Raw genomic sequence first — 17,930 nt, 5'->3', positions numbered from 1 at the left:
CATGTATACCCCTGACCCTTGACCCCCCCCCCCCCCCACCAAACCCCTACCTCTAACACCTAGTTTAAAGTCTAAATCTAAAATATGTTAAACCTTATATAGTTTGTCTTATGTCGTAATTGTGCACATAATGGATACGTTAAGAGTTTCTTAAAAAGAAAGGGTTTTTATTTTGTAACGGAGCCCAAAACAGGTTTGAAGCAACACCGGTAAACCATCAAGTTAATCAACAAAAATGGGAGCTCCCGCCAAAAAAAAAAAAAATTCCATTCGTCGTACAAAGCCAGAGAAGAAAACAAAAAGAATGGTGATGCTGAGGAAACTAGAAAAGAAATCATCATACACCATAACATAAAAGAACAAAATCAGCAGCTTGTTTGTAAAGGTGAAACAAAATGTCACATGTGACACATCTAGTAGCCTTGATGAGCATTTTTTTTTTTCTCAGTCAAAAAGATTTTAAAATGAAACAAGTGTACACGTGCTATGGTTAGCAATGACATTCTTGCATTCTATTAGTAGTTAGCTTATGAGCTAGCTAATGTGGGAAATGATCCAATTTTCATTGACTTGTTGCCTGCCACTTGGACATCAGAATTTCACACAGTAGGTCAACTTGTAAGGGAAATGAGGTGAAAATTGAAATTGTGACAATTTTTCTCCTGGTGTACAAGACAGTTTCTCTTCTAAAAGTTACAAGTTGGTACTTTTCAGAAAGCTGAACACCCACATTTATTTCCAAGGATGTAAGCTTGCATTGCTTTCTGTGACTGCGCCATCCAGTCTTGCACAATAGACATCCTTGGAATTTTTTTTTTTTTTTAATATACGCGTAACCTTTTGTGAGTAGCTTTAAGAACAAACGTGGACGGCAGATGTGCTACCGGGGCCGACGTCATTTCAGAAGGTAACGCTAATGACGTTCGCATGGAAACAGGAGGCGAAATGAGCTAATCCACGCGGTCTACACATGTCAATTTCTGATACAGAAAATTACTAAAGTGAATCGTGAATGTTAAATCTTAATTTGCCACTCTTGTCTCATGTGGGGGCACGTATATATATATATATATTTCTATTTATATATATATATTTGTTGTATGAAAATAAATCTATACTGCGGTGTTCCGCATCAACTGCAATTGCGAGTGAAGCGGTCTGGACCATTCGGAAAAGTTCTGCCTGAGAACGGGAGCAGTTTGAAGCAACGCAGGATTAATAAAATATCTTTTCCCTCCGCCCGTTGATAAATTCATTCAAAATAAAGTTGGACTATTATTATCTTTTCTAAAAACAAAAATCATACGTTGACGGTAGGTTGGCGTTTGTACATTAAAAATACCGTTGTGGATATTTACACAAGCTTATATCACGGTTTGCAACAGAGTGTGAACAAACAATTGCATAGCAGATCAGAAACCAGAAAGAAAATCAAATCAGCTGGAACTTTTTTTTTTCTCAATGGGATTTTTTCTTTTTTTTTCTTGCTTTGGTGCGCTTGGTTCATAGTTTCATCACTTTCTCTGCCACCAAAAAGTCCATAGGACTCATCCAAAATGAACCAAAAAAAAAAAACCTTTCAAAAGTGCCATTATGCTACATTGATCAGCTGATCCACGTCTGCTATTGGACAGATCATACGAGTGAGTACCTCAACACGCACGACACAACACTCTTCGTGATTTCCCGAGTTTTGGTCACATGGACAGTGTCTCCAACACATGCATTCACTCTTGTATACACACACGCGCGCGCACACTCTCTCATCACATACCAACACACTAACACCAAAGACAAACAAGAAAAACACACATTACCCCTAACACACTCTCCTGTCGATACACACGCACGCACCAACAACAGGGGAGTCGAGTTCCATCGCGGCCGGTAAAGCGTTATAGAGTCCACAAGCACCGTTTAGGAAAAGGCCTCAAAAGTGTCCATGGGCAGGGGGTCCAGGGTGAGGCATTTGGGGGGGGGGGGGTGAAACTCCATCCCGCACACAAACGCTTCAACCAAGATCGGTGGGGTGTACATTCAGACTCGTCAGGCAGTCACTGAAAACGCTTCAAGTGTCCTTTTAGTCGTTTGGCCCGCCCCCCCCCCCTCCCCTCCTGGCCAGTGAGGCCTCGTCACCCCACCCCCCACCCGCCTCACCGCCTTTGCTGCGTGTAGACCGGGTAGGCAAGCGTCACATTCAGAGAGTCGTTGTGCTGCACCAGAGACGTGTGCTGGTAATGGAGGACCAGTTCTTTCAGGGAGCCGTACAGGTTGTACGGCTCGGCGAAGCCGAAGCCCGACGGCGTCTTGTTGATGACGCAGTGCTTCACCTCGCCGTCCACGCTGCGCCAGGAAGAATACGTTTGGCGTTAATGTCGCGTAATTCAGCGCTTTCTGAGTTAAGCGGGCCGGATACTCACACGACGCTGCAGGCGTAGCATCCCGCCTTGCTGCTCTCGCGCACCAGAAAGGTTCCGTCTCGCTTGCCCTGGAGGAGCGCCTCGGCCTGCAGCCGGTTGATGTTGCCCAGTTTCCAGGAGCGCTCGTCGTGATGGGGGAGGTCTTCGTCGTCATCCACCATCGAGTATTGACTGCGGGGTCACAAAAAGGACGCACGTTAGCATGTTAGCCATTAGCGTGGGATTTCTTGGCGCAAAGTTGACCCTTACTCTTCGGTGTTGTCGTTCTTGATTCCCAGCCACTCGTTGAGCTTCTTCTGCCGGACGCCCTTCTGGGTCAACCACCTGCAAGGCCACAAGGTACACAAATCAGTAAATCACACGTCAGATTCCAACAGTAGCACACGTGACTTCAGGTCCACTTACATGAGGTACTGGTCTCGGGTCTTGCGTAGCTGGATGAGGTCCGGCTTGATGCTGTTCATACGCTTGTCGATTTCCCGGTAGTCGGCCGCCTGCTTCTTCAGGTCCTCCTCCAGGCGGCTCTTGCTGTCCACAATCTCGCTAATCCTGGACTTGAGCTTCTCGTAGTTGCCCATGATCCTGGAAGCACAGGTTGCCCCCGTTTAGTTCTACTGTTAACAGCTCCAGGCGGAGCAGTGGATGCTAAGGCTAATGGCTTGTTTACCTCTGGATCTCCTTGTCGTTGCCCTCCCTCCTGAACTTCTCAATGTACTCCTTGCTGTAGCGCTCTTGCGTTTGACACTGCTCCTCGAAGATCTTGATGGTTTCGTTGAAGGCCTCGATGGCGGTCCTCTTCATTTGGATTTCCTGGACGAAGACGAGGACGCGTTTAGCCCAATGCCTCGGTGGATGAAATAATGAAAAAGAGGCCGCGGCACTTACTTGCGACGTTCTGGTGTACTCCTCGTACAGACGGTCGTACTCCTTGTTCTTCTCCTGGTACTGCTGGTGGTACTCGCACAGCTTCCTCCCCACGGCTTCGATGTTGTCCTCTTTCACCACCTGATCCTGAGAACGGAGCGCACGGACGGCGTCAAGCTTGGCCTGGCGGGATCCCACCGGCGGCGGAAGCTAACGTCACCAACCTGCTGGTGCTTGGAGACGGGATAGAGCAGTTTGACGTCCAGTTTGGGGTTGTACTGTGCCAGCGACTCGTTGCGGTAGTGGTTGATGAGCTCCACCACGGAGCTGAAGGTGAGCGGGTCCGAGAAGCCGTACTTTCCGTCGCGGTGGAATATCTTGATAAGTTTGTTGTTGCCGCCTTTCCTGTCAAAAGGAAAAAAATGGAGCAAATCAAGACTAGCCGCTAAACGCTAAATGGAAAAAGCCAAGACAGGAGTGAGCACTTACCTCAGCGTTAGCGTGTAGTCGCCGTGCATCTTGGTGGACGCGTCGCGAACCAAAAAGGTACCGTCCGCCGTGTCCCGTAGCTTCTCGTTGACCTCCTCGCGGGAGATGTCTCCCCAGTACCATTCGGCGTCCTGGAGCGCCATGCTGCTGTTCTGAACGTTGTTAGTGACGGGGGCGGACTTAGGCGGCTTCGGAGGAAGAGCTGAAGGAGACAAAGATACACAACAGGTCAAGTCAAGTCTTTTTTTTTTTTTTAATAAAATCATTATTAGTTTCTTTGAAGTAATACTTTTAAAGAGAAAAAAAAAAACAGTATACAAAAAATGCACGGGACACGGAGCAAACAAAGTTGATGAGCCCGTCCGTCAAGCATTGAAAATATTCAACTGATCTTAAGACATCCCTCCAGTCGATCCATAAGAGTGAATTCCATTGAGAAAAGCCGCCCATGAATCCACAGAGCCGTTCATGCTTTCATTGGCGGAACATTCCAGACCCGAGTCTCATTTTTGGAACGCTGCGTGCGGACGGGCGGGCGGCTTTTAGGCAACAGCTGGCGACAGCGATGGCGTGCGACCCGTCGGAACATTGCGAACGGCGGAAATAATCTTAAATCCGTGACGGTGCCCCTCGCTCGTTGACAGTTTAACGGGTGGTGCTAAAGGTGCCGCTCTATTTATAACCAGCCTTTGCGGCGGTGGAGGCTGGGGGGTGGCGGGGGGGGTGGCTTCCTGCCTCTGCACAGCCTGCACACCACTTTTATATTTACATGCCATTAAAATCCAGTCCTTCCATTTTCTTTAACACTCCCATGTGGGACTGGTCGCCAGTCAAACACGCCACTTTTTCATACTAAAAAGCCTGTCCGTCCATGTATTTTACACCAGCTCCACAACTATTAACATCATCCAATGCAAGAGTTTCCAACTCTTTTGACACACATGCTAGCTATCTTATAAAAATCATCACAGAGGGATAAAAAAAAAAAAAAATCCATTAAAGAGAACCTGCTCGGTAACGCGTTACATCACTCACCGCAGCCAATCAGGCGGGAGCTGTGTCACCGGGCGCTCCGGCATCCTTCATTTCCCGGCGGCATGAAGTCATCCCCAAAAGCTTTTCCCTGTGTTTCCTTCTCGCTTTGATTTCCAACCCAAAACACTCAAGAGGATCATTAAATGACTCCTAAAATGTTCCGGGCGTCTTGCGGTGACGAGACCTCGCGTGCGTCTGACATCTCTCGTCCTCTGGCTGCCTCACACTCTTCCTCCCTCGCCATCCTCTCTCCCTCCCTCCCGTCCTGGTTCGCTCGCTCGCTCATTCGCTCCGGTCCCCGCAGCCCACCCGGCCCCTCCCCTTCCCTCCCCTCTCGGCTGTGGCCAGCACACAAAGCCAAGCTGGCTGTGCTGCGGCAAGGCACGTCCACACAACCCCCCCACCTCCAAAATACGCTGGTAATCCCGCAGCGTGACACGGATAACCGCCTCCATTTCCTGAGCGCTGCTAAAATAGATGGCGCTTCTTGGAAAGGTAGATCAGCTCAAGTGGAATGCCATCGGGTCGTGAAAGTGCAGCGGGGCTCAAATAAGGCGGACGTGACAAAGTGGCGCAATTCAAAATTGAAACGTTTGAATTTGTCCATCTGTCGAGGAATCAATGATTCTGGTATCGCAAAAGTTTGAGTTGCGAGAATAACAAGAATGAATTATGGAGGACTTCGGGGTTGCGCTTGAGAAGCTGGAATTCTGAGGAATTGGATCGATCAAATTTAATTGATTATAAAATATAGTTATGGACTCATTTGAGAATTGAATTCTATGTTACTTTTGCTGAGGCAGCAAAGTTTCGATAATTGTTTGTAATTGCTGCCCGCGGGCACCAGTTGCTGTCAAGAGACTTACGTTGCAAGTTGTGCATGCTTCTCTTGTCGGCGTCTTGGCTTTCCAACGGCAAAAAAAAAAAATCACATTAAATCCAAATGGAGTTCACGTAAGGTAGAGTTCCATGTGCCTCCTCTCTGCTAGAATTCGGCTAATCGGCGGCGCGCGAGGACAGGTGCGGCGTGCCGAACGTTGCCACGCTAATAATTAGCCTCCGCCGCCGCGCTGAGAGCTCCACTCTTGCTTGCTCGCTCGCTCTCACAGTCCCCGCCCTCTCTCTATCTCTCTCTCTCTCTCTCTCTCTCTCTCTCTCTCTCTCTCTCTCTCTCTCTCTCTCTCGTGTGTTTGGAGAAGAGGAGGTAACTTATGATTAACTTGCAAACTTTCAAATATTTGCTGAGCTGGACACTCAGGGAGGGTGGGGGTGGCGGCTGGGGCTGAACAAGAGGCGCTCTGTGGCAGCTCCGCTTTCCAGCCAACCAAATCTAAGTGGACCTTTTGTCGCAAGCTTAAAATAGATGAGCGCTCGTCGGGAGGAGGCGTGCACGCACGCACACACAAACACCTTTCACTTCAAAATGTGTGTGTGTGTCGAACACTTCCTGAGCCGACTGGCGTTGCTTTAAAGCAAAGCTCCCCAACCACCTTACCCGAGACTTTTATCTCATTTAAGCACACGACCAATTTAATCATTAAAATGAATCAGTTATCGCAATTGTATCAAAATCACCACTCCAACACACACACACACACACACACAGATTTGTACACAAAAAATTGAGGGCTAGTTTTCAACTGGGTAAAAAGTATAATTATAGCCCTCCTTTTGGAATTCCAAAGCCGCCCACGTCTCGCTTCTTCATGAAGTAACACGACTATAAATAAAGCAAGCAAGCAAGCAAGCAAACAAACGCCAGGGAAAATGGGGAAAGAAAGTTCACTGCGTGACATCAACCAACGGCGCCAATAACGGACAGCAACCACATCGGAACGGCAATTAACAAGCACACGTGTTCGCAAACCGCTTGGAAATCCCCGCGTGCAGACTTTGTTCGCTACTCGGACGAGATGCTATCAATAATTTTTTTAACGATCCATATCTAGGCCTACTTTTCACACAGCCTGTGCGGGAGGCATAGTTGTCAAAAAAATAAAAATAAAAAGTGCATTTGAGCACAAGCCACGTTTGAACAAAGTGCCACAGAAAACCAATTTGTAACCATTTGTCAAATTTGTGAGCTAAGCATCTTGGAGATAGTTGAAAGGGTTGAAGTTCAACTTTGCACGATAAGAGGGGGGAAAAAAAAAAATACCTGGAGCCGCCTGATTTTCAGTACTTTCGCTGGCTATGAGAAGCTCGATGATCCTGACGTGGGTGTCCAGGCTGGGCTCGCAGCTGAAGAAAAAGAAAAGGACAAAGAAGACGTCAGCGGGCGTGTCGGCCGGCGCCGTGCTGGTTCCTGCTTAGCAACAGTTAGCTGCAGCCTACGGAAGGCATTTCTTCGACTGCTTTGAGACCTTCCTGGGCACCACCACGACAACTGAGAGAATGATTGTGTGTGACTTTTCCCACTTTTGTAGAGCACACTTGTGAATGACCAATGAAGCAAAACGACGACATCCCTTCCTCCCTTCCTCCCCACCTGGTGCTCTGCTGCCTGAAGAAAACCGGGCTGAAGATCTCGCCCAGCGCTCGGGCGTTCAACAGGTTCTTGGCGGCGTTCTGGCAGACGCGAGCCAAGTGGCGCAGCACGCACTGGAGGGCCAGCCAGTACTGGGGGGGCAGGGCGGGGCTGTTGGCCGCGCGACGCAGCTGTTGGCCGCACTCGTCTGCATTGGACACCTCTGTCCCGACAAAAAAAACAAACAACAACGTGTGAGAACATAGCAACCGGACTTGAGGAATGGAACAAAATGAAAAAGTTTTTTTTTTTTTTTGCAAGCCACAGAGGGGACACGCTTGACAGAGAGTAAAAGCTACACTAGCGGCTGATTGGCTGGCTGCCTGCCTGCCTGCCTGCGAGCGACTTGTTTTAGTCGCTTTCAACCGCACGTATCCTGTTTCGGGCCATGTGACAGCCTGTCGAGCAACACAAGCACAAGACGGGGCCGCCGTGACAATCGTTCGCTATGAGCGGACGAGAATTTTGCCCCTGCGTTTCTTGCAACTTGCCATTTGTAAAATGAAACAAACAAAGTCACTGTGCGTTGGAAGCGGCCTGCGCAATGGCAAACAGACAATTGAGGAAAAGTGCGCAGCGGATGGGAAATGATTCTCAACAGCGCCGGAGTGTTTATGCGGGGCGGAGAGAAGATGAAACAGTTTGGAAAGGTGTCTGGAAAGTCAAGCGTACTCGGGCAGTTTGGCGGTTTGCGCTCAGAGTACTCCGTGTTCAGCACAGTCGTACGTGACGTCAGCGAGGAAGAGAAACACATGTTCACCTTTGGCGGTGTGCACCAGCTGCGCGTACACGGCGGTGGGGACGATGGGCTGAGGGAGGTCCTGAAGGTACCGGCGCAGGCCGTCGCACAGGGCGGGAAGCTCCATCTGCTCCAGGTCGCCAGAGGACGGATCTGCAAACATGGCAACAAACCGCAATGTTTTTTTCTCAAAGGCAGGTGCCTGAAGCAGACCTGCCAATTTCCTAGCGAGTACTGGAAGCGGGACGCGGGCTGGGGCTTAAGGAGCAGCGGAGAACAGGTCTTGGGGTTTTAACATCTGACAATCATTGAAGCCACAAACTGTTGCTGATGTAAAGGTTTATATATGCTAATTGATGCTAATTTCCATTAGCTCACTACAGCGTTTGGCATAATGTTACCATTAAGCATTTTGCAATTTATTTAATTTTTGCATTGTGTCAAATCCACTTACCAGACTCCAAATATTGCCTGACTTCATTACCGCCCCCTGCAGTAAGAGTCCGGTACAATGTGGGGTTCTCAAGACCTATAAAAAAATTAAAATGTTTTAAAAATTGGAGGCTTTGTTTATTGAGGCACGTATTATCCCGCAGGTTGTTTATATAACGATAATGAGTACATAATGGACGCTGTCAAATCAAACACACCTTTTTTCTCGATGGCGTCGAGCAGACGGGCCAGGTGTGGCGGCGCCGTTTCGGGGAGCGAAAACTGCTCTGTCAGGTCCAGCAGCCATAAGCCTGCGAGGATTTCAAAAGAAAACAAAAAAAAAAGTCAGGATTTGAGAAGAAATAGTTAAGCGGCAAAAAGCCAACGGGCGAGACGCGTGCTTTGCGGTTACGGTGCGAGTTGACTTCAGGCTTCCGAAATTCCGTCTTACCGATATGCGGCGCTGCTGCGCATTTTATGCTGTTGCTTTCGCGCACGGCGTAGAAACAAAAACTTTCGCGGGCAAAGCTCAATCGAGGACAAAGCCACGAGGCTCGGAATGTTAAGAATGAAAATGTTATGAGTCCATTTATCTTCAACAACAGGAAATATTCGCTTGAAGGCAAAAATGTAATTCTCTATGACTTGAAAGGACTCGAGTGTACTTTGGGTTGGCCGGCTGGCAGCGCTGTGCCTTTTAGCGGCACGTCGATCGACAGCTGCCGTGCTGAAATATGCAGCAATGAGAAAAAAAAGCCTGCGGTTGGAAGCGACGCACAGGAAGTGCCGCGCTCGGCTCACGAGCTGGCAGGAAGTTGAAAAAGTCGCGGCCGACCAAGAAAAAAAAAAAAGGTTGCCTGTTTACAAGGGCGTGAGGGGCTGAGCAAATACGTTTGCCGTGATGAGAGGTAAGCCAGCTCGGCAATTTTTTTTTTTTCCTTCTTTTTCCTTAAGCGCTTTAGTGCCGGCCAGGTGTGGACATGAAAGTGCAGCGCTGAAAGGCTCCACTGTCTCCGCTTGCAAAAAAAGGCCAACATACTATGAATGGAAGTCTTTCTTGAAAAGCATATTTTGCTTTCAAAATTCATTTCTCCACCCCCGTCCTACTTTTTAAAACCCGGCCAATTAAACACAAGCTTTGCTAGCTGCGCCGCACGTGTTCAAAGAATGAAGCGCTTCATCCGAAGCCACTTCCTCTTTGGCCGTCATGTTGCGTGTGAAGAAAACGCTCGGTGACCACACTCAAATACTTAAAAGGTGCATGTCGAACAAGTGCGAAGGGTGGGGGGGGTGGGGGTCTCAGAAGCAGTGAACTCTGAGACGGAATATTTCCCGAAATAGCGCCATAGACACGATGTGCTGCCACGGCGCACCTTGACCCGATATCCAACACGGATGACGGCTTTTTCTCAGAAATTAATTCACAAGTTATATTTGAAGCCCCACCTTTCCTTCCTGACTGATTACAGCCATAAAAATGACTGACTGCAAGATCTGGGCTCGCCTTACTGGAGATAATGTTTCGGACAAAGTCGAGAACGTTGCCGTGCCCGCCGCCGCCGCTGCCCGGATTGCCTTTCTTCTTGGGACTGCAGATGGGCGAGAACTTTTGGCACGATTGAAAAGTCGAGTGCTAGGACAGAGTGCATGTGTGTAAAAATAAATAAATAAATAGATAAATAAATAAATAGCGTGTTCCCTCATCACAATGCCACCACGGGTTTGGACAGGCCGCCCAAAAGGGGCTTTCCGTCCCAGACAGATGGCAAGGTCAACATGTCTACAGATAATTGCGGACCTTGACGAAACTTAAGCACCCATAATGGAGGCCGTCTCTATGCAAAGAGGCGCCCCCGGACGGGTCCGAGCAGGCCCGCGCGGTTGACTGAGTGAGCCCCAAGGCAGCTGCCGCCGCTACACGCTAAACGCCACGTCTGAACCGGGCGAACTTCAGACCGTGCGGGCAAGACTGGGCCGGACGCTAAAGATAGTGCGCGCCGGGGTAAATATAGAGAAGCTGCTCAAGTGACGGCCATTTTCACGTTCTAGTGTTTCTTCTCGTCTGGGGAGGCCAGGCGGCGACAAGCCGGCGAAGCTCACGTGGTGGCCGCGGGTTGAGAGATATTTTGCCCAACGTGCGAGCAAGTTTGGGACGCGGCGCGCCGGAGCGCATTCCACATCCTGGTGAGACGCCGGGCCAGCGGAGACAGCAGCTCGCCCTGCAGGCCCAAGTGTGCGCTGCGCTGTGAGCGAGCGAGCGAGCAGGAGTGGACCAATGAGAGGACTGTTGCCGGATGGCGCCTCTCTCTGCTCCCGTCGAGGTCTGCTCAGGTCACAAACATTTTATAGAGAACCTTCAGTATTTCGCGGTCCTGTCAGAGTGACTGGAGCGAGCGCTGCCAAAGTGTGCCCTGTGGTTATATTATTCAAAGTATTTATTCGCAAACAAAATGCAGAAAAAGGCCCCGCCTCCTCCTCCTCCCACAAACACACACACACCCTTGAGCTCTTGCAAACGGCGTGTCACGCGCTGGCCTGAACAAACAAACCATTTTCATGTCTTCTCCGGGGCCTGGGCTCGACTTAACCCTTTTGAAGGCGCGCATAAAAGCGACGTTGATCAAATGGGCGGCGTGGACGGACGGACGGCGCGGCTCGAGAGCTCCGCCGGGGTTTTTTTTTGGGTGAGGTTTTAGGGCGTCGCCGCGCTGTGAGCGTTACCAGATGTGCCCGGCCAGCGCTGTGCTGGATGTCGACAGGATGTCGATGGAAACTTAACCATTTGAGCATTAAGCGACGTCCATCCGTATACTAGTGTGCATTTTTTTTTTATTCACTGGTAAAACAAGTCAGCAGAGTGGTGAGATGATTCCGTCATTCCACAAGTGCACCGAAAGCTTAAAGTGGTTCTCAAGGCCGCGGCGTAAAAGCTTCCCATTTGCCGTCCAGCGACCCGACAGCCAGTGATGGATGTCGGCGGAGCGGTTAAGTGAGGCCACGGCCCCTCCCTCCCTCCCCGCACGTGTTCCGCACGCTAAAAAGCCGTCGCACCTCTCGTCTGCGCGGCGCCTAATCCCGCTCTCAGACGCCGCCAAAGAAGCTTTGCTGGTCCAGTCTCTTTACGCCATCCGCTAATGAGGTGGATCCGACATCTTTGTTCAGATATGGCGGCGAGGCCCTTTGCCGTCGGTGGGCCGCACTTTGACCGCGCGGTCAACAAGGCGCTCGACGGGGACACTTTGAGCAATGTTTGTCTACTCGGAATTTGCTTTTGCGCCGAAGAGTATCGGGTTGCTCCCGAGAAAATGAATTAGTAACTCTCAGATGGGGGGGGGGGGGGGGGGGGGAAGATATTTTTCTGTTTTATGGAAGATCCCTTGGACGGCACGCCGGGTTTGTTTTGGGGAAACGCCAAGGTGATGCGGCCGATGTGTATTTTGCAAAATATTCCCTGGCGCACTGAACCGTATCGCTGGGAGGAAAAACTATCATTTTCTCTGTCAAAATTCAGTCACCAAGGAAATCATGAAAACATTTGTTGTTGTTGTTGAGAAAATCTAACAAACAAAAGCAAAGCTTCTCGGCAGAGGCGATCAGGTGAGCAGTTTACGGTGGCCGCTAAATTGTTACAACAATTTGGCAACAAAGTCGCCAAGCGTACTGTTTGCCACCAAAGAAGAACATTCCGGTGGCTCGCCACATCACACGCGTTATGCAAACTCTGCCCATCCGGCGGATTTAGTAATCTGGGCTAAATCCTTTCCCGGCCAGTTTCAAAGCTTCACGATTCAAAGCAGAAACGCGAGAGATGTGCCGAGCGGCGGATGTCGATGCGGGCTCCCTCGCTGGTTGGCAAAAACCTCAAGGCCCCCCCCCCCCCCCCAGCCTCAACGAGATGCAGCCCGCAGCACTTTATCTCAAACGTGCATTGACGTGTTTTGCGGCGATAAGTTACACAAACGGCCGCATTCCACCAAGCCACGCAAACAGACAACGGCACAATCCGGGCTCCAAATCGGACATCGACAATTCCGCCCTTCTAAAACGTACAGAGAAGATAATCCAATGCAAAACGGTAAATTCGGCGAGCGACATTTTCACTTGGGGGTGTGCTCGCTTTTTCTTCGGAGTTGTCCCACGAAAAGAGATCAGACAATATTTACACAAATGTCAGGTGTGCGCTCACTTTTTTTGGGTGAAAAAGCAAATAAACGTTAAGCACTTGAGGAAACATTGCACATTTCTCCACTCGGCTCCAAAAGCAGATTTCGCAAGCGTCACGTCGGCGTGGCCCCACGGAGAAGACATGAGTGGGCCTCCTTCATTGTTGGCCAAGCGGGGCCCGGGAAAAGGGAACGCCACTTTCATGTTTTTGGGAGCTGAGGAATGAGGCGGAATGCTTTCTCAGCCTCTTCACATCTGCTGCACTCATGTAGCCCCTTTTTCCCAGCCTCAATCATCCTCCTCCCCCTGGCAGTCCAACTGCAGGAGTTATCCAAACATGCAAACTGTAGAGGAGGATGAGTGGGGGGGGGGGGCACTTGGTTCTGGGCAATAAATCAAAACGCCCCCCCACTCAAAAAAGCCTTAAGCTTCATCGTCAAAGCCCCCCCGGAGCTGGGAGGGTCCTCCCGAGCCCGTCGCTCAGGGCCCTCGCTCCACTTGTGCTTATCCTTGACACACACATTAGCCTTTTAGCTGAGCCCCCCACCCCCCCCCCCCCCCGCCCCCCAGATAGACGAGGACAGTGAGACTTTTCTTCTCTCGGTGCTACGTTTGCCACAACGCTCACTCATGCGCGCTGCGGGTACTAAACGCCGCCCCACCCGGACACTGCTCCTGCTGCTGCCCGTAAAACCGCAGCCAAAAAAATGTCGTCATCATCCGCCACAAACGGCTGCAGGAAGCCGAGGCCACACTCGGCTCGTTCTGATCAACAATGTCACTTAAAGCCCCTCGCGGTCCCAACACGCGAGATTACTTTTCACGAGATTGTTAACCAGCACAAAAACGTCGGGACTCACTTTGTTCCGAGTCGGAATCGGCTTCGGTCCGGAACCCGGCAGGGGCGACGGGCAGCGGGCGCAGAGGGCGGGGCTTGGGCGTGGGCGGCGAGATGCGCTTCTTGCCGATGTACTCGACGTACGTGCCGGGGAAATCGCCCTTCTCCTGCGTGGTCTCGTTGAAGCCGGGCAGCCAGCCGATCTCGTCGGGCCTCTGCTCCAGGCCGTCGGTGTAGGCCAGCGACGCTAGGCCCACCAGCGCCCCTTTGCTCACCAGAAGCACGTCCCCCACGTGAAGGTCAATGTCCTCCTCGCGCTCCTTCTTGTAATCGTACAGCGCTCGATACTGGTAGCCTTCCGTGCTCATGTTGTCCAAAAGATGCGTCACGTTTCCAAGGGGAAAATAAACTACAAAGTCAAACTGCGATTCTTTTTGGGAGAGAGCGGAGACGTCTAGCTGGTCTTCATTCTTTCGCACTTGTCGTCTCGGTTGGGTGATTTGCGGCTGTTTCTGTGTGTGGCCTCCTGGCAGCGCGCACCCATCAGGGAAGAAGAAGGCCTCGCCTCGCGGAGATGCTGCAGGGATGCTAAGTCGGGCTGCGGGATGACACGCTGCTTTTAATATGGCTTGCATAATGTACACAAAGCACGTACAAGGCACTAAACTATGTATTAAATGCAAATGGAATTGATTATATGTGCCGGCATTGGATTTATTACAATAGTGGTACTTTGAGATGAGTTTTGGCTATGTTTCAGATGGGGCCGCAAACCAGTGGTTTGGGACCACTGACTTAAACTACCTATACTTCAGAAGACTTTGAGAAGATTTCAAAAAGACACTCATCATTTTCTAATCTTAAAAATTGGGTGAATGAGCCAAAGTGTCCCATAAAAAGCGCTGTGTGTGCACATCATCGTATCCATTTAACAGCATAGCGGCTAACACCTCCTTGCTTTCTCACTCCCCTGACAGCTCGATATATTGCGCCGTCAAAGTTATATAACTTCCGCGGGGGCGAACAGGGGGCGAATACTACGACGTCGGTCGAAAGTCGTGCGGCGTTAAAGACCAGGCGGGGCACTTTGGACTTTTTCCCGTCGCGGTTTTTGAAAGGTTAAAAGTGAAGATTAGAGAGTGGCTGACGAAATGCTAACAGTTAGCAAGTCCGGGGGGGGGAGGGTGTTTGAGCCCCCACTGTAAAGAATTACAAATTGACTTACTTAAATGATCTTAAGTTCACATTTGAAGGGGAAAGTTGATGTAAAAGTCGCAAGTCAATTCAAATATCCTCGCATTTTAAAATTGCGTCGAGTGGGGTCGATATACATTAAGCATTAAGCATTTTGCGCATGCGTAGTAGGGTAGACCACCAACCTGAATGCTCCTCGCTCCAAGTCGTTGTGTTCCTTCCCGTTTCCTCTTTTACTTCCACTCCACGAAGTACTTCAATATCGTGCTTGAACCGCGCGGAGGGCTTCGGAAGATGAACTCCCTCCTCTCAAGTTGACGTGCTTGACGAATACTACGAGCAGCAGCTGCACGTCGACGTTGCGGTGCTGGCTGATTCGGAGTCCGGGACAAACGTTGCCCTGTGCAGCCAAACTGGAAGGGAGGGCACAAGAGGAACGAACGAGAGGGGGCGAGCCGTAAACGAAAGCGCTGATTGGTTCCTTTGTCTTGTCAGTCAAACTTCCCACCAATCGGCGCAGAGACGCCGCCCTTTTGTTCTCTCTGTCCTGGACGCGTGCAACCCGAGCTGCTCGTGGAAGTTACGTAACGACGGCAAAGTCCTGCTGCGTTTACGACGCACTTCTCACTTACGCGCCATTAAATCGTGCCCACGTATTCATAGTAACACAACGTTAAAATGTCTTGCGTCATCGCAGCATACATATTCCGTTCAGGTGTCAATACGTCAACAGTTAATTACTTGTGTGCAGAGTGGGAACGTTAGTGTGTGTGTGTGTGTGGGGGGGGGGTAACGTTGTAACGAGTGCAATGCAAGCTGGTTAATGCGGGTGGCCTAATTACAGAAAAAAAAAAAAATCCCTATCAAGAGTAAAGCTCCGTGTACTGCTAAAGGAGGCCGTATAAGCAGATTTGCAGCAGGCCGGGCCCACGCGGGACGGCCTAACAGCGTGGGAAGTGGACACACTGCAGAATATTGACAGGATTCAAATGCGTCAAGAAAAAGGATTGCAAATGTTTTGCGAAAGTCCCAAAAGTTCCCCCCACCCTTCTGCTATTGCGTGCGTATGGTAAAGGTTTTTGCATTTGTGTAATGTTAGGACGCTTCCTTCCTCTCTCCACCTCACTCAATGATTCATGAGAGACAATTCCCCATTTGGACGCGACCACGACAGTCTGACCGACTTTGCTAGCTCGCTAGGCGTCTTCTCCCTGCATGATTCATACGCTGGGCTCCGATGCTTTTCTTCCTTACAGACCAAAAACAAATTTGCTTCAACGTATTATTATTACAAACCCCCCCCCCCCCCCATCACCACTCCTCCAAACTGTAAGTGTATGAAACAATACACTGTTCTCCCCAAGCCTCGTAAAGGTGTTTACCAGCACGTCTCTTTTTTTTGTGTAATCATTAACTGGAATGTGGCGGTTTGAAGACACGGCGTGAATAATTCATGGCGCTTTCGTGTGCCGTGAGGTTCCACTCGGCGTCCCGCCTCCGTTCTTTTGCTATGCAAATGGAGAGCTCATGTGCAGACCACCTAGCGAGGGGCCCATGTTGCACTTGGCTCATTGGGGTCACTAAACATGGCGTCTAAAATATGAAATTTGCACCCTTGCACTCTCTGTGGGAGGTGCATCAGACAGGAATACACAGAGCCATCCAAGACTGGAAAAAAGGAAAACTATAGGAGTGTTGGGGGGGGGTCAGGTCTGTTTCGACTGGGATGAACACGTCTGCAGAATTGATTGAGTTTCTCAGTATGGTAAATCTGCGTTGATGTTAGAGGTCAAAGGTTCAAATGTGTCAGGCGGGGGGGGGGGGTCTGTTATCTTAAAAGCAGGTGGGGCCCCTTTAAAGCTTTCATTCACCTTCAATCAAGTCTCTCACTCGCCATTCATCCATTCACTCATTCATCGAGTCACTCAACTTCTCCGAGCTGACATACGAGAGGCCCTCGTCACATGGACGCCATCAACAGCCCCTTTCACACTCTTTGTTTTTGTACTGCGCATTTAGTGGAGCACTAAGTTTCTCCGAGTGTATTTGAGTAGGCATTATTTGAAGCTTTAGAATTAGCGTAACATCTATGCTAATTTTCCTTCGCCCCTCTACGACTCCAAAATGAAGCTAGCAGACTTTTTCAAAGTACTAACATTGAACATTTTGCTTGACGTCCACAAACACAAATTCAGTTATTCTTTCACGTACGCACGTTTGAAAACTGTCAAGATGTGATGTCTTTGAGAGGGGTGCTTCAAAAAAAACATGGAGGCTTGGGGGCATGAGGAGATGGAGGAGGAGGAGGCCATGCATCAGCCATAAACATGTCACATGAAGTAGGTCACGCCAAGAGCAGGAGCAAAACGGGGCCTCCGCCGCCAGCTCGCCAGGCACCTTCATCATGTGACCCATTTCCCTCCTTTGTCTGCAAGACACGCCCACCACCATCATCATCAATATCATCACCATCCCCTTTTTAGAATAGAGAATTTACGGGATGTATCATGTGAATGGAAAAAAAAACCCAAAGTGTTGCAATTATATTTTTGGTCAGTGTCAAAGTTTAGGCCTTGGCAGGATGGTCGTTTATTTCTGCCTGCTTGGTCACTAAAATAGGACAAAAAGCAAAGTGTATGGTGAGAGGAAAAGGAAAGCCAACGGTCGGGATGCTTGTCCAGTCAGTTGATGCCAAAGATGTGGGACAGCCTCAATCCCGCTCTTAACGCTAATCTTCCACCAAAGCTGATTTGTCACCACTCGTTCCGCCAACTCTTACGCAAGCTGCAGCTTTTTGGGCCCACGTTGACGCTACGCTGCCAAAACTCACAACGGCCCCTTTCACACTGCTTGGCTTTTCACCCAATGTCACCTTTTGAGTGAAAGGTACCAACAATTTTCCACCTTTGGAATCAACAAATGGAAGTAAAAATACAAGTAACTCAATTCAAATAAAACACACACACAAACCAGAACGAAATAAAAGCTCCAACGGAAACTCCAAAACGATTATCACCCAGGGACAGACTATAATGACTAGAGGTGACCCAACACTGAACCCTGTGGGACACCATGGGGAGGGAGGGGGGGGGGGGGGGCAATTTTCCCCAGGGTAATATCAGAGGCAAAATGTCCCACTGTATGTGTCCACTGTTGTTGTTGTGAGCATGGCGGGAAAAATAAGACACCCAAGCGGCTGTCTTGCAGAATAGATGGTGTCCGTGGAAT

General features: G+C 49.8%; 1 protein-coding gene across 2 annotated transcripts; it reads right to left on the bottom strand.

Moving 5' to 3' along the window:
- Nucleotides 1-146: 146 nt before the first annotated feature.
- pik3r1 (phosphoinositide-3-kinase, regulatory subunit 1 (alpha)) lies at nt 147-15,124 on the bottom strand. Of its 2 annotated transcripts, XM_085925260.1 has the most exons (15): nt 14,888-15,124; nt 13,531-14,106; nt 8,725-8,817; nt 8,529-8,603; nt 8,096-8,227; nt 7,297-7,498; nt 6,967-7,049; nt 3,774-3,975; nt 3,509-3,689; nt 3,306-3,431; nt 3,088-3,230; nt 2,826-3,002; nt 2,670-2,744; nt 2,421-2,591; nt 147-2,343 (listed from the first exon to the last, which is right to left on the bottom strand). In XM_085925260.1, exons 2-15 carry the CDS (start codon nt 13,874-13,876, stop codon nt 2,154-2,156), a joined length of 2,196 nt encoding a protein of 731 aa, XP_085781386.1. In that variant the 5' UTR covers nt 13,877-14,106; nt 14,888-15,124; the 3' UTR covers nt 147-2,153. The 2 variants fall into 2 exon arrangements, with proteins under 2 accessions (XP_085781386.1, XP_085781387.1); XM_085925261.1 differs by lacking the exons at nt 6,967-7,049; nt 7,297-7,498; nt 8,096-8,227; ... (2 more) ...; nt 13,531-14,106; nt 14,888-15,124 and adding an exon at nt 5,675-6,928.
- Nucleotides 15,125-17,930: the final 2,806 nt, after the last annotated feature.

The sequence above is a fragment of the Syngnathus leptorhynchus genome, chromosome 12 (assembly GCF_054491065.1).
Source record: "Syngnathus leptorhynchus isolate UIUO chromosome 12, UIUO_Slep, whole genome shotgun sequence".
Classification (NCBI taxonomy): Eukaryota; Metazoa; Chordata; class Actinopteri; order Syngnathiformes; family Syngnathidae; genus Syngnathus; species Syngnathus leptorhynchus.
This window is presented reverse-complemented; position numbering and strand designations above follow the sequence as displayed.